The sequence below is a fragment of the Ahaetulla prasina genome, chromosome 4 (genome assembly GCF_028640845.1).
Source record: "Ahaetulla prasina isolate Xishuangbanna chromosome 4, ASM2864084v1, whole genome shotgun sequence".
NCBI classification, from domain to species: domain Eukaryota; kingdom Metazoa; phylum Chordata; class Lepidosauria; order Squamata; family Colubridae; genus Ahaetulla; species Ahaetulla prasina.
The window spans coordinates 47511983-47539038 of record NC_080542.1 but is presented as its reverse complement, the minus strand read 5'-3'; the positions used below and the strand labels follow the sequence as shown (position 1 = coordinate 47539038).

At 39.7% G+C, this 27056-nt stretch overlaps 2 protein-coding genes across 14 annotated transcripts in view; both read left to right on the top strand.

The window, feature by feature from the left end:
• The window catches only part of LOC131198900 (serine/threonine-protein kinase tousled-like 2), a 62322-nt gene extending 51197 nt beyond the window's left edge, over nt 1-11125 (top strand). For all 9 annotated transcript variants that reach the window (XM_058184130.1, XM_058184127.1, XM_058184132.1 and 6 more), the window contains one exon: nt 328-11125. In XM_058184130.1, coding sequence (XP_058040113.1) covers nt 328-501 — 174 coding nt within the window. In that variant the 3' untranslated portion in view covers nt 502-11125. The remainder of the gene's footprint in view (nt 1-327) is intronic.
• Nucleotides 1-27056, top strand: part of METTL16 (methyltransferase 16, RNA N6-adenosine) — a 50546-nt gene that overhangs the window by 4624 nt on the left and 18866 nt on the right. Inside the window, exons 1-5 of one of the 5 annotated variants that reach the window (XM_058184137.1) lie at nt 16101-16236; nt 16444-16590; nt 17128-17330; nt 18963-19103; nt 19897-20012. In XM_058184137.1, the coding sequence (XP_058040120.1) occupies nt 16463-16590; nt 17128-17330; nt 18963-19103; nt 19897-20012 (588 nt within the window). In that variant the 5' untranslated portion in view covers nt 16101-16236; nt 16444-16462. Of the gene's footprint in view, nt 1-16100; nt 16237-16440; nt 16591-17127; nt 17331-18962; nt 19104-19896; nt 20013-27056 lie in introns of those variants that run through there. The other 4 variants (XM_058184138.1, XM_058184135.1, XM_058184136.1 and 1 more) reach the window with 4 other exon arrangements.

Here is a 27056-nt window from a genome sequence, read left to right as displayed (position 1 = left end):
GAAACTTGTTTCTTCTTTAAAACAGATAAAAGACCAGTGAAATAAATGTAGGGAAGCTGAAATAAATGTTGAAAAGCTGCCTTTCAATCAGATTTTTAGGAGGAATGCCTGTATCACAAATGAAAACTTGACCTGGAGAAATCTATCTGGGGCAAATTTCTTACAATATAGGAAGATTTTTCTATAATTTGCTATAACACTTCGTTAACATACAAATTTGATTTTGTTTTTGATAGTGCTGCTAGTTTCTTCCCTTTACAAAAGGGGGGAGAGTACCAGTTTTCATTTCTGGTGCCTATTTTCTCCTTGTCTTTTGTTATCTTTTAGGCATTTATTAGGCGTTGTCTGGCATATAGGAAGGAAGATCGGATAGATGTCCAACAATTGGCATGTGACCCCTACTTGCTTCCTCACATCCGCAAGTCTGTATCAACAAGCAGCCCAGCTGGAGCTGCTGTCGCCTCAACTTCTGGATCTTCTAATAACAGCTCTTCAAACTGAGCAGGAGCAATAGGCCAAAATATATATATAACTGGAACTGCAGAAGGAAACAGAGAGTCAGAAATGTTTTGAGATGCAGCCTTGGGATTGGCAAGAAGTCCACAAAATGGCTCCAAGAAACCAGGATCAGGTTCTTTGTTTTTCTCTTGCATTCTTGTCCCATCCGTAGAGCAAGGCATCATTGATTCTCAGCAAGGATTATGGCAACTTAAGCTAAGTAGCCAAGGAAAAGAAGATTGGTTGGTCTAGTGCTAAGCAATTGCAAAGGCACTATCTGCTCTGGGCAGTGAAAGGAAAAAGATGGTTCCATGTACCGTGAACTTCCAAACACTACAGACCCAGAGTGCAGTTCCATGATGCAGGGTGCACACACTTAGTGTGAAGAAATGTGGTTTTGGTGGCAGGGTAAAGAAACTGGAGACAGTCCACCGTCAATATTTTTTAAAAAAATTCTTTTTTGTAAGACTACATCTCATTGGAGGGAAGGGGAAGAAACCACATAGGTCAATGGTATGAGGTTGCACTGAAGGTTGGTATAGGATTTTTGCACTCTACAAGATAATGCAGTGTCCTGCCTATTGACAGCATCAGCATTAGCATGCTATTCCAAATAATTTCATCTTTAGTAAAAAAAATTGTTTTTGGATACAAGATGAATTAAATAGCAAGTCAGTGTGGCAGCAATTTTTCCTTAGAGTGACTTCATAATCTATGAGAAAGGAATGCAATGCAGAGTTTACATAACAACTGTGAGCTTAGATTTTTCTCCCCTCTCAGCATCCTAAGAGTTACTATTTTGTCAGGAATTTGACAGGTGTCAGCTCTCCCCTTTGAATAAATGTAAAATTTCTCCTATTTTTTTTCTTTCCTCACCTAATTCTTTGATTCATTCATTGATGTTTCCTTTAGAAAACTGTGCTCTCTTTAACATGCGTACAAATGCTGGCTCTAGAAAATCCTTTAGCCAAAGTTCTTATCCTTCCTAATTTTTCATATTTGCTTTCTGCATTGTTTTGGATGCATTTGCTGCATTTACATCTTGAAGGAAGTGTATGTAGAAGAGGCAGACTTTTCTAATACTCTGTCTTGTGTTTAATTTTCTTCTCTGTTAAGAAGTGGTGTTTTTTTTTTAATATTCCTTACTTTTTCATCTTTAAAAAAAAAACCTTAAAAACCAAAGAAGAATCCAGTTGCTTGAAACTTGTGGCAAAACGCTCCTCCTGCAAATAGCTAAAAGGATGTTTGCTGCAAATTATTTGAGCAGTACTGTATGATCAAGTACCCTGGTACAGACCTCAGTTCTTCACTTACAGCTGATGATTCTCAGTCCTCCCTTAATTTCTTATAGGTAATAATACAAACAGAAACAGTCAGGGGCCAAACATTTTGAAAGCTAAGAGAATTAGGAGGAGAGAGCAAAATTGGACATAAGGGCTTTGTTTGTAAACTAATATGAGGATATCCTTTGGTTACGTTAGCAGATCAGGTGACTAAGACCAGATTTTTAAGTCTATTTGGGGTCCTGACCCTTTCTTCTGAAGTAGGACAGTGCATGCACCATTTGGTCAGAAGATGAGTCTCATACTTAAATGGAATTAAATGAGCCTGTATAAAGAGTAAGGAAACGCAATATGTCACTATCACTATCACAACTGAAGATACCGTAAGAAAGTTCATAGTGATCATCTTTAAAATAATCTCCTCCAAATATATGACTACCTTTAGAATGGGAGTTTCTCATCAGTATGATACGTTGTCAAAGCTTTGAAGGACCGTGTCTTCCTTTTTTCTTTCACTCTCAATCATAGTTCTTGCTTCTTTTCCTAGACAAACAACTGATACTTAAGCATCTTTTACTGGAGATAAAATGTAAGCAGTTTCCAGGATTATCTAGATTTCTAGTGAATCACATCCATTGCACCTATTTCTCCCAATAAAGTTAATAAAGTCTGTTTTGTTTTGTTTTGTTTTGTTTTTCCCTTCTCCCAGTTTTCACCAACTCACATGTCTGTTTCTTTCAGGGTTCATATGTGCCATGGTTACTTGTAGCTTTTTCACCAAAATGCAGCTCATATTAACTGTCAAAATACATAGGTAAAGTGACTGCTGCAATGACAGGATATGGCTGCTTTCAGCTTGTTGGACAGTAATGGTTGACCCTATCTCATCTATTTTGGGATAGGGTTTGCTTTTTTTTTCTATAGCTGAATGCAAAATATGAAAGATTGTCCATGTCAGTGCTCAGGTCTAACATTGTAGCCTTTTGCTCTCCATATTTCTTACTTGGAAAGATAGATAGAAAGCTGCATTTCATATATCATTTAGTTGATGCTTGATCATTAGCAGAAATCCTATCCCAAATAAAACTTACAGTACTTAATTTTGCTTTAAAAGGAATCTCAATCAATCATAATGTTTAAAATCGCAACATGACTCCCACCTCCCCCTCCTCCGCTCACCCATTAAATAATATCTGTCTGATATATTGATCTTCATTCATTGTACCTGAGCAGAAGGTTCTACCCTTTTCATGGAGTTCATTACCAAACTAGACTAAATCACTCTGGAAGAGAAATACAGACTCTGAGTTTTTCATTTCTTTAAGCGGTTGTTGAAATGTTTTATTTTGGGTATCCAAGCGTTTTTGTTGCCACACTGTTCATTTAACTGAAAGGGAAAAGGAAAGGTGTATGGATTTGTAACTTGAAACTAGGCCAGACTGTTTTGGCTTTGCCCTACAGACAAAAATATGGATATTAAACACATTTTCAAAAATGCAATCTTTTCACTTGCCTGGTTTTCTTTTTAAGCTGCGTTATTGTTATGAGAGACATGAAAATCACAAGCTTATATAAAAGACACTCATTGGTCCTGATGAAATAATATAGCAAATAGTTTGTTGGAGTCCACAAAAATTTGAAAAATATGTAATTTTCATTCTCTAATAGGAAGATCTGATAGATTAGTAAGACAGTTGTAAAAATGAATAAAGCAATGTGGGCAGAAATGAAGTGCTACCTTCCCTTAAATATAAATAATCATGTAAATAGTTCCTCAAATGCCAAGAGTTTTGAATTGGAGGCCAAGTCCATCATGCTGGGAAAATCTTCATGATTGTTAGCCTTAAAAGGTCTTATATCAGAAATGCCTAGTGAAATTTTAGAACTTTTTCTAAAAGGGGTGAAATGCTCCTGTTTTGGACTGGATCAGCCGATCCGGTAGCGATGGTGGCAGGTGGTTCGGAAAACCGGTAGCAAAAATCCCTGGGGCCCCCACCCATGCCCACCCAATCCCTGGGGCCCCCATCCATGCCCACCCAATCGCCTGCTTGCCGCTTCTTTCCGGTTGTAAAAAATGCTTTTAAAAGGTTAAAAAAAAAAGGCTCTGACAATCACAGCTGAGCCACACTGACAATCATCACTGACAATCACACAAACACACTGACAATCACAGCTGAGTCAGAGCCTCTTTTTTTTACTTTTAAAAGGATTTTTTACAACCTATTTGGCTGAATCGGTTGTAAAAAATGCTTTTAAAAGTAAAAAAAAAGATTGCACACCACAGCTGATGAAAGCCCCTACCCCCTGCGCTGTTCTACTTACTCCATGCCTCCTTTTGGTATGCACGTGCATGCACCTCGCATTTGGTGTGTGGTGCATATCACACATGCACGCAGCACGCATTTGGCGCACAGTGTGCATGCGCAGCCAACAAACCAGTAGTAAACCTGTTCAGATTTTACCACTGACTTTCTCCAGATAGATATTTGGACAGGACTTCTCTTCCCCAATATAATACAGGCTACTCATAATTCCTGAAGGCAGCAACATACTGAATTCCTGAGCTAAGAACCATTTCTACTAATTTTTATTTTTTGCTGTAGTTTTTTCCAATATTAGTAAGATCGTTCCCAGGATTGAGCTCTTTATTTTGAAATAAAATTTCCCCATCCATTAGTACAGAAATTTAATAATAAGAGCTCTACAACAGACTAAGCATGACTGCCTAAAGCTGTGCATACTTCAAGAATTATTGCATTCAGAAACTGCTTTGATCTCACTAAACACAGCTTCTCATTTCTATTGATTAAAGGTGTCTTCTGTTTTTCACACTTGCACCAGAGTGATGTCACCCTTTAAGGAAGTTAATGATTCCTTAAAACATTAGCAAATGATCCTTTGATTTTGTTTTAAAGCACAACATTTTTTTCACCCTGATGTATGCAAAAGCCTTAAAAACTCAGGCTCCTTTAGTGAATTGCAGAGAAGTGTTGTTCTCATGTAACATTTGAAATAATTTCAATTCATTTTGAAACTTACAAAATCCTTATAATTTTTTAGTTTATGAGATACCAGCCTGTAATAAATTACTGGCAATATCATGTCCAAAAATATATCCTACTGGAAGTAGTTCATTATATCTTGCAGCACATTGTTTTACTTTTTTTTCCTAAAATATTTTACTTTCCTTTTCCTTAAGAAAAGAAAGACAAACAAGATAAAAATCTAATGATCAGGAAAAACCTATAAATAAATTTATTTTATCTGTAACCTTCAACTGGGTGAAAACGTAGTCAAACCTAGAAAATGATGGAACCATTACTTCTGAGGGAATGAAATTTGGGGAAATTGTGGTTGTGTCAGAGCTGCAGGGCTGCTGCTGCAATCATGTGGTTCACATTTTCAAAATTCCATGATATTTTCTAAGCCACTTGTGCAATCCCTCAATTTTCCTCTTCTCGGAAATAGCCACAACCTGCCTGGCTGGGAAGAGGGAAAGAAAGGAAAGGAAAGGAAAAGGAGGGAGGGAGGAAAGAAGAATGGAAGAAAGGAAAGAAAGATTTCTAATGCTCGCTGCCAGATTTCCACAAGATAATTCAGTGGAGAAGCCTATAGGAAATCAGAAGTAGGTCTCACTCCCACTGATTTTTTGCCCTCCACTGATAATCCTATTTAAGCAAACATCTGAAACGATAACGTGGTCCGGAGTGGCTGTGGATGCCGGCACCCCGGTACAGTCAGCTGCAGCCGCGGCTGACTGTTGGGGGTGAGTCATTGGCCCCTATGGAAAGGGTGCGCAACTTGGGCGTTCTCCTGGATGGACGGTTATCTTTCGAAGACCATTTGACGGCCGTCTCCAGGAGAGCTTTTTATCAGGTTCACCTGATTCGCCAGTTGCGCCCCTTCCTGGACTGGGATGCCCTATGCACGGGCACTCATGCTCTCGTGACTTCTCGCTTGGACTATTGCAATGCTCTCTACATGGGGCTCCCCTTGAAGAGCACCCGGAGACTCCAGTTAGTCCAGAACGCAGCTGCGCAGGGGATAGAGGGAGCGGTTCGGAGCTCCCATGTAACACCCGTCCTGCGCAGACTGCACTGGCTGCCTGTTGTCTTCCAGGTACGCTTCAAGGTATTGGTGACCACCTTTAAAGCGCTCCATGGCTTAGGACCAGGATATTTACGGGACCGTCTACTGCCATCTTCTATCTCCCAGCAACCAGTGCGTTCTCACAGAGAGGGACTCCTTAGGGTGCCGTCAGCCAGACAATGTCGACTGGCGGCCCCCAGGGGGAGGGCCTTCTCTGTGGGGGCTCCTACCTTGTGGAACGAACTTCCCCCTGGACTTCGTCAACTAGCCGACCTTCGGACCTTTCGCCGCGAACTTAAAACTTATTTATTCCGTCTAGCTGGACTGGCTTGATTTTAAAATTTTTAATTCGTTTTTATGGGTTTTAAATTATTGTAAATTTTTATAGGGTGTTATTATATTTTAAATTTTCAGCCAATTGAATAAGTTTTTTAAGGGGTGTTCTTAATATTATATGTATTGTTTTTTCTTTGTATTTTTATTCTGGCTGTGCACCGCCCTGAGTCCTTTGGAAAAAGGGCGGTATACAAATTAAATTATTATTATTATTATTGTTGTTGTTGTTGTTGTTGTTATTATTATTGTTATTATTGTTGTTATTATTGTTATTATTATTGTTATTATTATTGTTATTATTGTTATTATCCTTATTTGCAATAAGAGGAGATTAGCTTGACATCTTCCCACAAGTGAATTGGAACACTTTCAGGGAAAAAGTCAGTGGGGATCATGTTACAGCTGATGGTGGAAGTATGTCAGTACTTTTGAACTTGCAACTTCCTTCCTAGGAAACTTGCAGGAAAGGTTGCAGGTTGCAACTGTACTACACAAATATAAACAACAAAATGCAAGAAAGGTCTCTTTTTCATGTATCCCATGTAAATCTTTGTAATCTTATGTTTGGAGAAAGTTTCCCAGGCCCCCACCCCCACATAAAAACTGCAATTATAAGCCCTCTACTAAAGCTGCCCACACTTAGCCCAGGAGAGCTAAACAATGACATTCCATCTATTTCTGGAAAAAATTAGAAGATTGCCTTGCAGCTTTAAACTAATATAGCTGATAAAGTATATGTGGCCCATTTCAATCTGGCTTTTGGCTATGGCATTGCAGCAAGGTGAGGACTTCAAGTACATCTGGGAGAGTCCATTAGGAATTATTACTGAGAAGACCTGTCATATCACAGCTGCCTCATAAACTTCATGAAAGATATGGACTTAGGGGAGACACCCTGATCAACATGTTCATTGCAAAGTGCTGTCTAAAATACCCCAGTGCTGCACAATAAAGCTCTGTAAAGGGTTTAAGTCATTTAATTATCCTGGACCTTTTGCAATTTTCAATTACAGTACTTTCTGGGTTACATGATACAATATTGTATAGTGGTGTCACATGGGGGTACCGTTCCCCAATAGTTCCAATCCTTTGTACCCAAAACTGATGCAGGGGGATTATTATTGAGCAATATCTACCCAACTGACCCACTTATTTCGAATCTACATCAGGGCTCCCCAACCTTTTTGGTTCTGCAGACTGATCACTTTAGTGGGGGGGGGAACAATTTCACATGCACATCATAAATCCTGTGCATATGCTTCACATGCTCGCCTACGGCTTCAATGGCCCAGTTCTCAATGGGGTCCTGGGGTTGTGGACCCCTGATCTATATGAAAATGTTTGGGGGAGATCGTGCCAGAGATCATTTGAAATGGGGTGCCAACATTATATTGATGATACTGGTTCTATTCCTCCTTTTTTCTCTTTCCTCCTTTTCAAATTTGCTAAGTATGATAATAGTCTGAGTGAAAGTTAAAAAAAAAAGACAAAGGTGCAAATAAGTATGGAATTACAATTATTGACTAATGTTTAGTCAGTTTTGGACAAGATTCTATTTCTGAAAGAGCAATTCCACACTCTGGGAATGCTCCTTAATCCTCAGCTGTCACTGAATTCTTAGATGACAGCTGCAACAAGGAGTATTTTCACACAATTAAAGCTAGTATGCCAACTATGAAACTTTCAAAGCTACTGAAGATTTGGTAAAGGTCGTCCATACCTTAGTTTCATCCTACACTGGCTATTGAAACATGTTGAATGTAAGGCTATCCTTGAAAAAAGCCCAAAAATTCCAATTGGTGCAAAATACAGCAGGTAAACTTAATAACCAGAAAAAACTTGGATCACATTATGCCTTGGATTGCATTGGTTCTTAGTTGCTTTCTAAGCATAGTTTGGGACCTGATTATCTGAAGAATCATTTTTTTAATATTAAATACCTCTGTCTAATTGTCAGGATCTCCCTGAGAATACCTTTTGATAATGTTCCGCATCTCACTATAGAGGCTCTAGTGGAAAGGACTTTTTGCATTCTCTAAAATAATGAAATATAGTTCCTTAGCTGTATTTGGACTTCTCTCAGTATTTAATTCTCTTTTGCTGGTGTTTAATACATGATTTTAGCTTTCATTTATGTTTTTAATCTTTCACTATGCTCTTTATTTAGCCACCTTCAATGGCTAAATTAAATTACAACAATTGTGTGAGGCAAATATATTGCTATTTCTTCAAACTATCATCTCACTGGAAAAAAAAGATCAAGTTGTATCTCATCATCACACTCTGCTAATCTATAACACCTCAGAAAGGTTGGAACCCATATGTGAGTGATGAGAAGACTAAGCGCTTAGGTATATAAATCTTGATATTTCGTTTTCTTCCCCTGACTGGAATTAGAAGTTTCCACTTCAGTCCTCATATTGAAAGTCTTCTTAAAGACAGCTTTTGATAGTCATAAATAGGTTCTTGAGTATTGCTCTGTGTCCTTGTATTCAAATATACCCTGGGTGTTGACAAGGTCTGCACCATGCCTTGCTATTTTAAGTGGCTACTAACCCATCTTCTAAATTAAACCCCTTCTTTGCAATAAAGATTTAGGCAGATAAGTCTGTCAACTATCAAAGAGGGCTCATTCCATGTTATCCAGGTTACTCATGTTTCCTCTGAATCATGTTAAGAATTTATAAAAATCCAGTGTCTATTCTTTGAGTTAAATCAAGAACAAGGATTCTAGACTGATTAACACAAATACTGGTTTTGCAAGAACTTTCAAGGTTGTATCTCTAAAGAGAAATGATCCAAATCCATAAGTACTGATCTAAATACAAGCTAAATAAGTATATGTTAGAATCTGTAAAGCTTATAATTCAGCCTTTAAAACATGTGGATGACCAATAAACTTGAATTTTAAACTAAAATAGAAATTAAATTTAAATTGGTTAAATTAAATTGAATTTTTATTTAATTTAGCTCAGGTAAGGTTCTTTTTCTGATTAGAAGTTATACTTTGATTTTTAAAGAAAGTCCATTCTCCATGGGATGCAGGAAACATACAGGTAGTCCTCAGCTTACGAACAACTGAGCCCAAAATGTATGTTACTAAGTGAGACATTCGTTAACTGATTTTTGCCCCATTTTACGACCTTTCTTGCCACAGCTGTTAAGTGAATCATTGCAGTTGTTAAGTTAGTAACATGATTGTTAAGTGAATCTGGCTTCCCCATTGACTTTGTCAGGTTGCAAAAATTGATCACATGACTCCATCATAAATATGAATCAGCTGCTAAGCATCTGAATTTTGATCACATGACCATGAGGATGCTACACTGGTCGTAAGTGTGAAAAAGTCATAAGTCACCTTTTTTTCAGTAATGTTGTAACTTTGAATGAACAATAAATGAACTGCTGTAAGTTGAGGACTACCTATATTTGGTGATAAGTGATGAAAATGATGATTTTTAATTTTGGTTTGCCAAAAGTTGTCCTGCTCAATATGAAGTTTTGCAAAGTTTCACCACTAAATTTTAGCATGCAGTTTAGAGGCTGGGGGGGTGGGGAACGATTCAATTTTTTTTTGGAGTGGCAATAAAAACTAGATTAATAACTCTTAAAAGCTAATTATTTCTGATATTAATAGAGAATAAAAGTGATCATTGAAATAAATACTCCAACTTGGTGTTGTTAGTGCTTTTTCTAAGTTCCATTTGCATTCCAAAAAACAGCTATTTATAGTAGCATATTACAATGCAGAATGTTACTGGATCTCTTCATAGCCCTGGTATGCATATTGGATTGCATTCAAATTAAGTCATACTTTAGTCTTTCAGAACTAATAGGTCTTAGATTAGTCATTGCTAGCTTACTCCATAAACATTTATGAAACTAAAGCAATATTCATTAGTATAGTTGTAAAAATCCATCAATAAAGCCTTCAAATCAGGAACCAAACACAAAATCTGGATCACAGAAAATTTAATCTTTTAACACAAATCTAATCTCAGCCAATATTCTTCCAAACTATGTATGAATACTTATGATAACAGTTGTATCCTACCTCTTGTCTGAGTTTGTGGCAAGTTATTGAACATACTTTCTCCAGTAGGAAACACAGTTCAGAAGCTTGAATATATTCCAAATCAGTATAGGATATTAATTCAAGGACAAGGAAAAGGAAACCTGGGATGCTCAAACAATATTTCTTTATACTATGGATTGATTGAACTTTAATCAATGTACATGGCTGCCTATCTCAAACAAGTGACTCTTGGAGACTAACAACAACAATAATGCTATTTTTGTAACCTCCCACACACACACACACAACAAATAAATAGAAAATTGGCAAGTGAGATTAAAAAAACAATAAAAAAGTGATAATTAACATAAATAATTAAAATGACTAATAAAACTGCACCTATTTCTAAAATGCATACTGGCCCTGTAACTATGGTGTCATAGAGTGAACAAATTACACAAGGGACTCCTTGAGTATTTATTCTCAGCCAACCCTGTTTACATCCAGCAAGATGTAATATGGACTTCAGCTGTGTTGCATATTTGAGCTGCATGGAGAATGAAAGCAAATGAGAGGGCAAAATTCTTTGTTATTCAATGAGCTGCATGAATGGAAATGTGCTTCCCCAGTGTTATCTACATCTTATTCTCTTACTTCTTGTATCTGTTGTACCCAAATTGCAAAAATTGAAAATAATGATCTTCTAGAAGGTAGCCAAAAAAGTTTCCCCGAATCTTTTTGCTGCCATCTAATGGTCACCTGGGTTTTTGCAGTCCAGATCTGATACATCTGCTTTCTAGGTTTCATCTTCTCGCAACTTTGCTCACTAAAGATGTTGGAAGCTATCTAAGAGGAAGATGACTTGGAGTCTTGACTACAGTACAGAATTCAGTCCTCAACAGTTGGTGTTAAAATAACAAAGCAGAAGGCAAAGAAATATCCATGTAATCAAAATACAGTCTAATTGTTAAGGCACCAGACTAGAACCAAGGGTCTGTAAATCCTAGTCCTGGTTGGATGACTTTGGGTCAGCCACACTTTCTCAGTCCAACCTACCTCTTGTGGTTGTTATTGTGGAGAATATTGGAAGAAGAAGAAGTTTTGAATATGTTTGTCGCCTTGAGTTAGTTATAAAAATAATAAAGGTGTGTTTTTTAAAAAATCTCAAAAATAAAATCACTAAATTATGCTGATAACATTTGTGTTGCATCTTTTCCATAGGGGAGCTCATTCACTGTTTCTCTGATATTTTTGAACTTCAGTTTAATTTCTATGCCAGTTGATTAAGAAGAAAATTAATTGATGGGCTATTTTTCTTATGAACAAAATTAAGGGGCTTTTTTTAGCTTGTTTTGTGAAGAAGCATACAACTTGCTGCCCCTCTTTGCAGTATAAAGTACAATTTAGGAAGATCTTTAAGTTTGTTTCTCTCTGTGAAAAGAATGTCTTGAAAGCTAACCTATTTAAACATAGAAAAATAGATATGGAAATGTTAAGTCAGATGATAAGTAGTATGTGATTTGAAATGAGGAATGAATGTTGAAAGAAAAATACATGGCTATGCATCTGAGCATGTTTTTATTTTGCTATGAACTGAGTGATATGTGTCAGAGAAAGTAATTTGAATGCAATGGAAATTGTTGATTGAATGCAGACGTCAATGAGTAACCTTTAGACTACAGATTCTAGTTGGCATAGAATAACATGAGCACACTTGGAGTAAAACCAGACTTAGTATGTACTTACAGCATAATAGCCAAAGATGGGATTTTTTTACCTTCCCTACCGGTCCACAAATGTGAGCGTATGAGCAAATGTGGGAATCAAACTACTGAACTGCTGGCAGCCGGCAGTCAGCAGAAGTAGCCTGCAGTACTGCATTCTAACTACTGTGCCACGACAGCTCTTTTTCTTTTTTCATTTCCTTTTCTCCTGCCTTTGTCTTACTGTTGTTTTTTTTACTCTTTTTCCATTATCTGCATAACATTCCTATCCCAAAGATAAACGGTATAATAGTTATATGTACTGTATATGTATAGTATGTATGTGGTAACCTCATTTACCTGTAATGTGATAAGTAAAGGAGCAGGATGACTCTCATTTTTTAATTAACATTACAAATTTAAAGCAAAATTTTAAACTGGAGCTGGGAGACCTAATTCATTTTCTCCCTTTTTAATTGTTTATTCAGTGATTTGGAAACAGTATCTGTCAGCTTAACATACCTTTTTATAACTTTTTAATGTATACTTTGAAAAAGTGAGAGCTACTGGAATTTGTGAAAATAATGTGGAATATTTTAATTCTTTTACTCTCTTGATATATTTTCTTTTCTTCTCTAATTCATGTGCAGGTCTTTCTATCTTGTCTTGTAATGCTGAGCATCTATCTTTCCATGACTCTTTGTGTCACTCGTAGCTTTTGTATTGATTGTGAGGTTAGTGCCCATGTTTCACTGGTATATATTAAAATAGGTAGCATACACCCATTGAAAACTTTTTCTTCAGGCATAAGGAGATGTTGTTCTTAAAAATTATGCTTAGCTTGCCAAATTGAAATGCCACAAGTGATGGCAGATGGACCAAGAATGGATACCACTTGATAAAAAGCATCCACAAAAGAGATCTAAAACAAGTTGGATCAATGACATCAGGAAGTATTGCCAATTGGCAAAAGCAAGCTCAGGACCATATTAGTTGGGAAACATGTGGAAGAGGCCTTCATCCTGTAGTGGACGGACAATGGCTAAAAGGGAGGAGGAGGATTTAGAAAGAAAAAAGCCCAGCAAAGAGGATTTGACTTTATTTTGGAATTCAGTAATATAACAGCTATACAGAACTATAGCTGTCAAAGCAGTGAATATATATTCTGTAAGCAGTGTTACATATCTTGGAGCTTCAGGACTTTAAACATTTCCCTGTATCAGTAATAGCATATGAAAGGTCTTCAACTTATGGTAATTCATTTAGCATCCATTTGAAATTATAACAGGACTGAAAAAAAGCAACATATCACCAGTCCTTACAACTTACAACTGTCATAGGGCCCCACTGCCACATGATCATGATTCTGGATTAGCCGCTGGCATGTATTTATAATAGTTGCAGTGTCCCGTGGGCTAAGTGATTGCCATTTACAATCTTTCGTGGGGGCTTTTGACAAGCAAAGTCATGAGAAAAATCAGATTCATTTAATAACCACATGATTCACTAAAGAGTGGCAAGAAAGTTATAAAGTCAGGTGTAGTCATCTGATGACACACTTAACAACCACTTTGCTTAGCAATGTAAATTCCAGTCGTGATTCTTAGTTGAGGACTACCTGCAGTGATTTTTTTCCAAGTATGATTCAGAAAGTTCAACATGACAGTTGAGAATAACCACATGCTACTACTTCATCCTGATCATTAATGTCCAGCAGAAAGAAACAGAATATAACCTTGACTGTAAAAGAATTAAAGTGCAGTTGTCAGAATCTCTGGTAAGTTTGGGAAAGACTTTTGCCTGAAGTTCTAACACTGGACAATTTTTTTCGGGAATCTCAAGAAATACGAAATTAATTTTTAATGACTTAGGCAGTTCTCAACTCACTACCACAATTAAGTCCAACAAAATTTCCATCACAAGGCGAGGCAGTTGAGTTCTGCCCCCATTTTATGACCTGTTTTGCTCCAGTTGTCAAGTGCAGTCACTAAGTGAATCTGGCTTCCCCCATTTATTTTGCCTGTTGGTTACAAATAGTGGTCACATGACCTCAAGACAGTGCAACTGTTATATAGTGCTAGATGATAAATGCCCACTTTTGATCACATGATCCTAGGGATGCTGCAATGATCGTATGTGTGAAAAATGGTTATAAGTTATTTTTTTCAGTGCCGTTGTAACGTTGAATGACACTAAATGAATGTAAGTAGAGAACCATCTATATAATGTATTTAATTGCATAAAGTTTCTGACACACTGCATGTGTCCAACAGGAGTATTAGTATTTTGTTGCTGAGTTTCATTTGCACTTGGGATCCAATGCATTTGCCAGCATTGATGGATTCCAGTTGCCCTGATATTATTTTTCTATTATGGCAATGCCCTAGTGAAATCCTCCACTATGTTCATTACTGCACTTAGACTTTTGGAAAAGACGTCCAAGTGTAAATGTAGAAAATGAATCTTCAGTGACATGTTGCTTTTCATGGCTTTGTTGTAAGAGGTTTATTAATCAGTTTAATATATTTAGCACTCTGTAATTGCCAAAAAAATTGTCAACAACATTCTTGAATGTTTTCCAGTTGATTTTCTCTGCCCCACTAACAGATCTTCAGACTGCTTGCTATTGATGATGTATGTGATTTGTGGACCAACAAAAATCTTCTTAATCTTGGCGTCCATGATTCTTGGAAACCTGTCTTAAATAACAAACTTCCCTGTTTATTGCTTTTACAAAAATATTCATCATTCTGAGTTTTATGTGAAGCAGAAACAAAAATATCTTTGTTGAGTCAATAAGTGGTTCATATGTAACATTTTTCTGCCTGGATCCACATTCTTTCAAAGTGGCCATTTCTTTTTAATGTAATGTGACCCTCTTGTACAGCAGTCCCATTACCAAGTGTAACAATAGTACTTGGTATGTCTCAGCTGCATTCCAAGCAGAGCCACTACTTTTCGATTTCCACAGATGTACCAGTTGTATTTGGTGTACTGGATGTGCTTCAACAACAATTCCACGTTTTCATGTTTCTTTCATGTGTGCAGTATAGCCAATGTAGCTTTAGTAACACCAGCTAATCTGGTTGTGATTCGAACCTGATTAACTTAGCAAGGGTGACACAAATGCGCATATTTACATGGCACACATCTCCTTGATAAGACAACTCTGGCCAGCTTCATAAAAGATCATAAAAAGATAAATAGAAAAGCAAATAAAAATTTAAAACTATGCAAATTAAAAGTATTGCTTGTGAATTATTTTATTAGAAGTTATTACTTGTTGATCCATCTGCAAACATTTTATTAGTCTGGAGATGCAGTTTAGTAACAGTAACAGAGTTGGAAGGGACCTTGGAGGTCATCTAGTCCAACCCCTGCTCATGCAGGAGATCTGTACTAGGGATTCGAACCACTGAACCTTTCTGATCAACATGCTCAGTGTCTTAGCCACTGAGCCACCTAGTCAGGCTAGTAACCCAGTTACTCCTACTGTTTTGATATTTAGATATTTCTACACACATTTGAGTTAATAGTCGATATGGCATGGTAAAAGAATTAAAATAAATATTGTTGGATTAAAATTTTGATATAAAATTTAATTTAAATAATCTATTTGTGTGTGTAGGCATGTAACATGCCCATAATCATGCTTTAAATGTTGGGAGATGGAGTTTAACTGAGTAGTGCTAATTAAACATTTATTCAGAGGTTCACATTTATGACGGCATAATATTGCATAAATTCCCAGCCTCTGTTTTTATGACTACACTTCAGTGTTATTTTAAACTTTTGAGAGTGGTAGGCATGCGAGACTCCAACGTTGATGAACGGCAACTTCTAGCAATCCAAGGTGCGTGTAGGAGGTGTCCAGCAGTAGGGGGCAGGGTCCCCCAACCTGTTTATCCCCGCACCCTCACGCTTCATAGAGGCACCGCCTGGTTATCCATTTGCTCTGCCATCGAGGCAATAACGAGCAAAGAGCAGCGACCAGCAGCCCCTTCCCTGACTTTTCTGAAGGCAGTCGAGGCTATTCCACCACGAATGAGGCAACTTCCCTACTAGAAACCGACGCCCTAGTGCCAAAGAGGAAGAAAAGGAAGAAAAGACAGAAGCCCCGCCCAAGCCCCGCCCCGCCCCTCATCTTCCCCAAGGGAAGGTGGGGGACAAAAACCAGCTCTAACCATAGAGGTGTCGACGTCTAGAGCGGCCCTGCAGGACTTCCTTTAAGAAGCAAATGCAGTCACTCGTTTGCACTTCCGGTGTGCGCGAGGAGGGCGGATCCGCGGATTGCGCCAAAGAGACTTGAACGGTTGTTGTTGTTGTTGTTTTTAAATACTTTACCCTCCTTTCCCCCCCCCTCCCCCGCCCCGGGCTGGGTGAGCTTCTGTCGCTGCGCCTTCTCCGCGGGGTGGGTGGGAGGGCGATCTCTCTGGAAGAGGTCCGAGCACCTTGTTGGGCAGTCTTCAGGTGGGCCGCGCACTTTTGAGGTGACCTGGTAATCTTTTCGTATCAGTAGGTATTGGCCGGCCCTCCGGATGGCCCTCAACAAATCTATGCATGAGAGGAATAGGTACAAGAACAAACCTCCCGACTTCGGTTTTCTGGCATCCAAGTATCCAGAATTTAAGCAGCACGTGCAAATTAACTTGTCAGGAAGAGTGAGGTAGGTCAGCATGTACACCCACTTATCTTTTCTCTTTATATGAATACCTATCGGTGAAGACAGTGTTTCATCGAATGAGAAAAGGTTTTTCTCTAAGAGGATTCACAGTACAAAATATAGGGGAATATTTGCAGGGTTGAAATGAAAATTCCTTGGTGCTCTCTGAGCATGGTTGTTTTCTTGCAGACGTTTCATTACCCAAACTAGGTAACATCTTCAGTGCTAGACCGATGGGGATAGGATTCATAATCTAAAATCTCACTCCTGAGAGGGGAATGTAGAAAAAGAGAGAAAGAAAAAAAAATCTTTCCAGTTGTTCAATTTTAAATACTGCATATGTATAGTTTTTAACTGAGGAATTTAACGTGTTATGGTATTGGACATGCTGCTATCAATATATGTATGCATTACTACGGCTGCAGGATTTCATTAAATTAGGCAATTAAATTAAATTAAAATGCAGATCTTTCTGGATATAGCAGATTATTTAAATGTCTGTTGTTTACTCATTTCACAGCTGATTCTTGTATCTTCCAGTGTAAATTTCAAGGATCCACAAGCAGTGAGAGCCCTGACATGTACGTTGCTGAAAGAAGATTTTGGACTTCAGATTGATATACCATTAGAAAGGCTTATTCCAACTGTTCCCTTGAGACTTAACTATATCCACTGGGTTGAAGATCTAATTGCTCAGCAAGATACTGCTACTAAAGGTTCTGTTACATGGGGAATAGACATAGGTATGTGGTAAACTACATGGATTTGATCATGCAGTCACCAAGAATTAAGCTAAACTCAAAAGAAAACTACTTTTTAAAGTTGCTGTATATGTCCTAAGGAGTAGCAAAAAAGATCCAGGGCCAGGGATAGGGGTTGTTCCTCTGCCCTGGTCCTATTAGATCTCTCAGCGGCTTTTGATACCATCGACCATGGTATCCTATTGCGCCGGTTGGAGGGAGTGGGAGGCACCGTTTATCAGTGGTTCTCCTCCTATCTCTCTGACCGGTCGCAGACGGTGTTGACGGGGGCAGAGGTCGTCCGCGAGGCGCCTCACTTGTGGGGTGCCTCAGGGGTCGATCCTCTCGCCTACCCTGTTCAACATCTATATGAAGCCGCTGGGCGAGGTCATCAATGGTTTCGGAGTGAGTTATCATCTGTACGCTGATGATATTCAGCTGTACTTTTCCACCCCGGACCACCCCAACGAAGCGGTCGAAGTGCTGTCCCGGTGCCTGGAAACCGTACGGGTCTGGATGGGGAGAAACAGACTCAGGCTCAATCCCTCCAAGACGGAGTGGCTGTGGATGCCGGCACCCCGGTACAGTCAGCTGCAGCTGCAGCTGACTGTTGGGGGCGAGTTAGTGGCCCCAAAGGAGGTGGTTCGCAACTTGGGCGTCCTCCTGGGTGGACGGCTGTCCTTTGATGAACATCTGGCGGCCGTCTCCAGGAGGGCTTTCTACCAAGTTCGCTTGGTTCGCCAGTTGCGTCCCTTCCTTGACCGGGATGCCTTATGCACAGTCACTCACGCTCTGGTCACGTCTCGGTTGGATTACTGCAATGCTCTCTACATGGGGCTGCCCTTGAGGTGCACCCGGAGGCTACAGTTAGTCCAGAATGCGGCTGCGCGAGTAGTAACGGGAGCCGCTCGCGGCTTCCATGTAACATCACTGCTGCGTAGTCTGCACTGGCTTCCTGTGGTCTTTCGGGTGCGCTTCAAGATTTTGGTTACTACCTTCAAAGCGCTCCATGGCTTAGGACCCGGGTACTTACGAGACCGCCTGCTGTTACTCTATGCCTCCCACCGACCCATACGCTCTCACAGAGAAGGTCTCAGGGTGCCGTCCGCCAAACAATGTCGGCTGGCGGCCCCCAGGAGTAGGGCCTTCTCTGTTGGAGCATCGACGCTCTGGAATGAACTTCCCCCTGGCCTACATCAAGTGCCTGATCTTCGGACCTTCCGTCGTGAGCTAAAAACATATTTATTTATTCAAGCGGGACTGGCATAATGGTTTTAATAGTTTTAATCTTAAATTGGAGTTTTTACTGGGTTTTTTAAATTTTTTATAATTTTAAATTTAACCTTTTAATTATCAGCCTTTTGTAATTTGCTAGGTTTTAATTGTTGGTTTTAATTGTATATGTATTGTGTTTTATCTTTGGCTGTACACCGCCCTGAGTCCTTCGGGAGAAGGGCGGTATAAAAATTCAATAAATAATAATAATATTCATAATAATCTTCTGCCATGCAGAATTCATTTAGTAAAAGTTTAATACTAATAGTGTAATAACCATGGAAAGGCTTGAAAGTTAATACGTTTTTCCCATTTTTCACTTTTAATTAATCAAATCTCCCCTTCTTGAATGCGATATAGGTACTGGTGCATCCTGTATTTACCCATTACTTGGTGCAACTTTGAATGGATGGTATTTTATTGCAACAGAAGTCGATGATGTGTGTTTCAGCTATGCCAAGAAAAATGTAGAGCAAAATAACTTATCTGATCTTATAAAAGGTAACACTTTGTTTTTCTTTTATCATACCTAGGCAGAGTCCTTTATGTGCTGTTTCAAAAACAACATCATATAAAGTACATGATTTATAGAGATTGGTTGTTTTGATTCACAGGGTTCTTTTTAAACTACTTTGTTAAAGACTAGTGGCAATGAATAGGAAATTAATTAACAAAACATCTAGCTTTCCTTCCAGTTAATCCAGTCCATTATGAATAGATAATAATGACAAGAAGGTGTTAAAGGCTAATTATAATTTAATTTATTTGACTATATGAGTTTTCAATGATCCCTTTTAATTGTTCTTCAGCTGTTGCACTGAAGTACCACTAGGTTTATAATAAAAATGTAGCTATTAAATTGAGCATCTAAGGCCTAGGGTCTTGATGGCTAACCTTTTCCGGATCAAGTGTCCTAAGCAGTGCGCCTTCACCCCTAAAATGCAATGCATGCACAGGGCTCCAGATGCATAGGCCCCCCGCATGCATGTGGGCTGCATGCATGCGGGGGCCCCGCATGCATTCTGCACATGCATGGCAGAGCCCTGAAGGCCAGTTCGAGGCGCACACACATGCGCGATGGAGCTGAACTGAAGCGACGGTTCATGTGCCATCAGAAAGGGCGCTACATGCCATAGGTTCGCCATCACGGGTGTATGGTGAGTTATATGTGTCAATCTTTTTAATATAAACAAGCTAGATAAATATTTATTTTTCATTTTGATATATTAGGAATGATCTCTAATGTTTGAATGAAAGACTGTCTACTAATTACTTCTCTTTATTTTTCTTCTAGTGGTTAAAGTACCACAAAAAACACTACTCCTGGATGCCTTAGAAGAAGAGTCTGAAGTTATTTATGACTTCTGTATGTGCAACCCTCCATTTTTTGCCAACCAACTAGAAGCAAAGGTTTGTTTATTATGAGTTTATCAATGGACCTCTTCCCTTGTAACCCTGGAAAGGGGCCCTTAAGAGGTGCTACCAGCTGGGCCAACTGGACCAAGATTTTTTTTTAGGGAGGTATTACTCCTCACTATAAGACTCCTGGTCCAGATTTTTCCTCGAGATTGTCTCCTGAAGCCTTTCCCATAGATGGGTATAGCCACAACACAGTGGAGGTTTGAGATTGGAGTTTTCCTTCTCTACATGAATTGCCTTCCAAGGCTAATGGACACCATCTAACAGTTTTTTCCTCATGCACACAGCTAGCAAAACTTCCCACTTAACACTCAATCAAACAGCCACTCTCCCTTCCCCCTAAAAACAAGCAGATTCACCCATGAGGAGAGCTAGAGCATCTTCCCTGCAGTCACGATTCATTCACAATCAACAGTTTTGAAGGCGGACGAGGGCTTTATGCCCCAATGGCAGATAAAACAGCAGAACCAACTTCTAGGAGAAAGAAAACTCTGATTTCAAACCTCCACTGCCTTGTGGCTATATCTAGTACTGGAAAAGGCTTCAGGAGTCAACCTTGAGGCAAAATCCGGAGCTGGAGTCCTGGAAACAGTTTGTGACTATGTACAATCACGTTCTGGTAACTCCCGCCTACCAGCCATTTGGAAACCCGCCCTTATCGACAAACGAGTCCCTAACATGAAGAATGACGCAAGACCCACACTCGTGAGTGCCACACAGCATGTCACCACCACACATCCATACAGAAAGCAAACTCAAACCCACACCGATAATGAAGCACGACCATGGACCAGAAGCCAGACCGCAGCTGCATCATTAGCCATTTCAAACCCCTCCAATCCATACATGCAGCAGACTGACACCCACCATGAAGATGAAGCACGACCACAAACGCGAAGCCAAACAACAGCAATGCAACTCACCAATTCAAATCCCCCTGCATCTCAAACCAACCTAGCACAACTAAGCCCCCCCCAACAGAACACACCCCCAGCCAATCAGAGCACAGTCAACCCCACCATCCAATTAGAGCACAGCCAAACTCCCAACCAATCAGAACACACCTCCACCCAATCAGAACACAGCCAAGCTTCCAACCAATCAGTTCCAACCCCCACTAGCAGTTAAAAGGAAGAAACAGCAGCGATCATACATTTCTCCTACAAATAGGAAGCTGTAAGCACCTAGCCTGATGATGACGAATGGGATTTCGTCAAAACGTCGCCACCATCTGCTCACCAATCAACTTAGCATCTAGCAATAAAGGATTTCCAATCTTTAATACATTGGTGTAGAAATCTCTTGCTTTAAAAACTGTATTAAGAAAATACTTCCTTCCTTTATAATTCACTGTTAAGCCAGCTGGAACCTCCCATCTAAAATATATCTGATATTTCTTAAGCTCATCCACTAAAAAAGCAAATTCTTTTCTCTTTCTTAACATTTTAGGAGGAATTTCCTTCATCATTATTATATCTTGTCCTAATATTTGAAATTTATTTTTATAACATGCTTGTAAAATTCCATACCTAATCTTCTTAGTTGTAAAATAAATAACCACATCTCTCGGTAATTTTTTCAATATTAACTTCAAAATCTTCTGGTTCCACTCCATCTATCTGAGCAAAGGCCTGATTAAAAATCTCTTTTAAATTTTCCTGCCTGCATTCCTTTAATCCCCTCACCCTTATAGCATATTCCATTAATCTATATTGTAATATAACCCTTTCTTCATCTGCCCTATCCACGTTAACCTGAATATCATCTATTTTATTTTCTATATTCAAATTAATTTGATTTGTTTGAACTTCCTCTATTTTCCTTTGCAAGTCTAAATTAATTTGATTAAGTTCTCCCAGTCTTTCCTCCATCTGAATACTAGATACCAATAATGGCGTAATTGTATCCTTTACCATTTTCATATCCCTCCTCTGCTCTTCCACCATATCTTTAAAATCCGATATTTCTTTCTTCATTTCATTAAATTTTTGATCTATTTCTAAAAGATGAGCCTCCAAAAGTTCCTGTAAAAAATTCCTTAAACCTTCCTTGATATCTTCTTTTAATTTCTGTATCTGAGCTGAAGAAATTTCCAAGATTTTAGTAGTAGTTAATTCTGTATGTTTAAGAGCCATTTTTAAACTGTAATAATCTACCAAAAAGAAAAAAAAATCAATAAACTTTTCTTCTTAAACACTGTTATAAAAAAAAGAAAGGTAAAAAAATCATAAACAATTCTTATTCATTCCATTTAAAAAATATCTTGTTATATTCTTCTTATAAGTTCCATGCCAGCAATTGTAGTAAGCATTTCCTTAACTTTCACTTTCAATACACAAAATGCCATTTCTTTTCTTCATCTCCAATCTTGACTATATCCTCTGATAGGGAGTTAAAATCTTCTTACAAACAAATGCCAACGCTCCTGTTTTTGCTCTGTCCGCGTTAGCAATCCATCACAAATCCATTTCAGTTGTGGAGATGGGCGCTGCGTTTTATTCCGCCATCTGGCAGAAGCGTTCTGAATTCTGGAACTTTTCTCAGGCTATAGAAGGAGCGTTCCCATCAAGCCTCCAGAAATTTTCCTGGGGCTTTCCTGGGGGCTCTACTTCAGCCCGAATGCTCACCTCTCCCTCTTTGCCCGAGGGAGAGATTTTCAAGCCGCCAGACAGCTGGTTTGCGCTGTCTGAGCAGCTCTATGGAATCACGGAGCTAGCGATCTAAAAAAGACCGCCATCAACGAAGCGGAGCCACCGGAAATCTCACCAGGGCCACTTTCGATGGTGGAAGAGGTTATTGTACCTCAGTGGGCAGCTACTGCCCGCCATAAGCTGGGCATCCCCCAGCCAGTAAGGTGATGCCCCCCCCCCCATAGTCTGTTAACCTCATAGGGTGTGTGGGGTTTAGGGTCAAAGCTGACAAGCAGATCGATAACTGTACCATGCAATAAAACATAAGAAAACTTTAGCCCTAAAGTTGGGCACTTGGAATGTTAGGACAATGACCCCCGGCCTTTCTGATGATTTACAAGAAACAGATGACATACGTAAGACAGCTGTCATCGATATGGAGCTGAGCAGACTGCAGATGGACATCATTGCCCTTCAAGAGACAAGGCTGTCAGATTCAGGATCTGTTAAGGAGAGAAACATCAACATCAACAGCAGGGAAAACCATCAAATGAGTCTAAGGAAAATGGGGTTGGCTTTGTGGTCAGAAATACCCTATTAAGATTCATTACTCCACCTGTTGCAGGAAGCGAAATAATTCTGTCCTTGTAGCTCCACTCATCAGCAGGGCTGGTTACTCTTATTAGAGCATATGCACCAATATTGTCATCTTCAGTAGAATCCAAGTTCTGCGACAATCTGGCTGCTACTATCAAGAAAATCCCTGAGAAAGAACCACTGTTTATCCTTGGCGATTTTAATGCCAGAGTTGGACCTGATTATAGTTCTTGGCCCACTCAGTTCGGCGCCAGGAAGATGAACGAAAATGGCCAACATCTGCTGGAGTTTTGCTGTGCTCTAATTGATGGTGGGGTTGGCTGTGCTCTGATTGGCTGAATCAGAACACACCCCAGCCAATCAGAGCACAGCCAAACTCCCAACCAATCAGAACACAGCCAAGCTTCCAACCAATCAGAACACAGCCAAGCTTCCAACCAATCAGAACACAGCCAAGCTTCCAACCAATCAGAACACACCCCAGCCAATCAGAGCACAGCCAACCCCACCATCCAATTAGAGCACAGCCAACCCCACCATCCAATTAGAGCACAGCCAAACTCCCAACCAATCAGAACACAGCCAAGCTTCCAACCAATCAGAACACAGCCAAGCTTCCAACCAATCAGAACACACCCCAGCCAATCAGAGCACAGCCAAACTCCCAACCAATCAGAACACACCCCAGCCAATCAGAGCACAGCCAACCCCACCATCCAATTAGAGCACAGCCAAACTCCCAACCAATCAGAACACAGCCAAGCTTCCAACCAATCAGAACACAGCCAAGCTTCCAACCAATCAGTTCAAACCCCACTAGCAGTTAAAAGGAAGAAACAGCAGCGATCATACATTTCTCCTACAAATAGGAAGCTGTAAGCACCTAGCCTGATGATGACGAATGGGATTTCGTCAAACGTCGCCACCATCTGCTCACCAATCAACTTAGCATCTAGCAATAAAGGATTTCCAATCTTTACTACAAATATATCCTCTGATAGGAAGTTAAAATCTTCTGGTTCCACTCCATCTATCTGAGCAAAGGCCTGATTAAAAATCTCTTTAAATTTTCCTGCCTGCATTCCTTTAATCCTCACCCTTATAGCATATTCCATTAATCTATATTGTAATATAACCCTTTCTTCATCTCCAATCTTTACTACAAATATATCCTCTGATAGGAGTTAAAATCTTCTGGTTCCACTCCATCTATCTGAGCAAAGGCCTGAGTAAAAATCTCTTTAAATTTTCCTGGGCTTTCCTGGGCTTTCCTGGGCTTTCCTGGGCTTTCCTGGGGGCTCTACTTCAGCCCGAATGCTCACCTCTCCCTCTTTGCCCGGGGGAGAGATTTTCAAGCCGCCAGACAGCTGGTTTGCGCTGTCTGAGCAGCTCTATGGAATCACGGAGCTAGCGATCTAAAAAAGACCGCCATCAACGAAGCGGAGCCACCGGAAATCTCACCAGGGCCACTTTCGATGGTGGAAGAGGTTATTGTACCTCAGTGGGCAGCTACTGCCCGCCATAAGCTGGGCATCCCCTAGCCAGTAAGGTGATGCCCCCCCCCCCATAGTCTGTTAACCTCATAGGGTGTGTGGGGTTTAGGGTCAAAGCTGACAAGCAGATCGATAACTGCACCATGCAATAAAACATAAGAAAACTTTAGCCCTAAAGTTGGGCTCTTGGAATGTTAGGACAATGACCCCCGGCCTTTCTGATGATTTACAAGAAACAGATGACATACGTAAGACAGCTGTCATCGATATGGAGCTGAGCAGACTGCAGATGGACATCATTGCCCTTCAAGAGACAAGGCTGTCAGATTCAGGATCTGTTAAGGAGAGAAACATCAACATCAACAGCAGGGAAAACCATCAAACGAGTCTAGGGAATATGGGGTAGGCTTTGTGGTCAGAAACACTCTACTAGGATTCATTACTCCACCTGCTGCAGGAAATGAAAGAATTCTGTCCTTGCAGCTCCACTCATCAGCAGGGCTGGTTACTCTTATTAGCACATATGCATTGACATTATCATCTTCAGTAGAAGCCAAAGACAAAATTGAGTTAGAAAATCAAGGAGTATATGAAATCCCATGCACCTCCTGCAGCACCACATACATCGGACAAACCAACAGAAGAATAAGTGCACGCATTGAAGAACATAAGAACTCACTCAAACAGACACTCCCCTTCCGCCTAAAAACAAGCAGATTCACCCATGAGGAGAGCTAGAGCATCTTCCCTGCAGTCACGATTCATTCACAATCAACAGTTTTGAAGGCGGACGAGGGCTTTATGCCCCAATGGCAGATAAAACAGCAGAACCAACTTCTTCCTGGTCCAACACCTTAAAAGCCACAGGACATAAAATTGATTTTAAAATACCAGAACTATCGCCAAAACTGAACACTTTAACAACAGAATAATCAGAGAAGCCATCGAGATAGAAAACGCCCACACAGCATGAATAAACGAGATGATACCTCCGCCTACCAGCCATTTGAAACCCGCCTTATCAACAAACGAGTCCCTAACATGAAGAATGACGCAAGACCCACACTCGTGAGTGCCACACAGCATGTCACCACCACACATCCATACAGAAAGCAAACTCAAACCCACACCGATAATGAAGCACGACCACGGACCAGAAGCCAGACCGCAGCTGCATCATTAGCCATTTCAAACCCCTCCAATCCATACATGCAGCAGACTGACACCCACTATGAAGATGTAGCACCACCACGAACACGAAGCCAAACAACAGCTATGCAGCTCACCAGCTCAAATCCTCCTGCATCTCAAACCAACCTAGCACAACTAAGCCCCCCCCAACAGAACACACCCCCAGCCAATCAGAGCACAGCCAACCCCACCATCCAATTAGAGCACAGCCAAACTCCCAACCAATCAGAACACACCTCCACCCAATCAGAACACAGCCAAGCTCCCAACCAATCAGTTCAAACCCCCACTAGCAGTTAAAAGGAAGAAACAGCAGCGATCATACATTTCTCCTACAAATAGGAAGCTGTAAGCACCTAGCCTGATGATGACGAATGGGATTTCGTCGAAACGTCGCCAAGACACTTCAAATTTTACGCGGGAGAAAACCCGAATAACCAAAGACCTACATATACATATATATATATATATATATATATATATATATATATATATATATATATATATATATATATGTTTTCTGAGGTTTTCACGGTGTTTGTATATAGGTCTTGTTGGGCTCCGTGTAAAATTGGAGTGTCTTTCATTCCATTGTTCAGCTGCTTTGAGCAATGTGTGATCGCAGCTGCGATCACACATTGCTCCCAGAAGCACCTAAGCTGAAGCCTGAAGATGATGAATGAGACTTCGCCAAACGCCGCCAAGACACTTCCAATTTTACACGGGAGAAACCCAACAACTAAAGACCTATATATATATATATATATATATATATATATATATATATATATATATATATATATATATATATATATATATATATATATATATATATATATACACACACACACACATACACACACACACACACACACACACACACTATCACAATCATATCTTAAGCATTCTCCCTCCTCTTGTCTTCTATCTCACACATTTTCCACCATCTGCTCACCAATCAACTTAGCATCTAGCAATAAAGGATTTCCAATCTTTAATACATTGGTGTAGAAATCTCTTGCTTTAAAAACTGTATTAAGAAAATACTTCCTTCCTTTATAATTCACTGTTAAGCCAGCTGGAACCTCCCATCTAAAATATATCTCATATTTCTTAAGCTCATC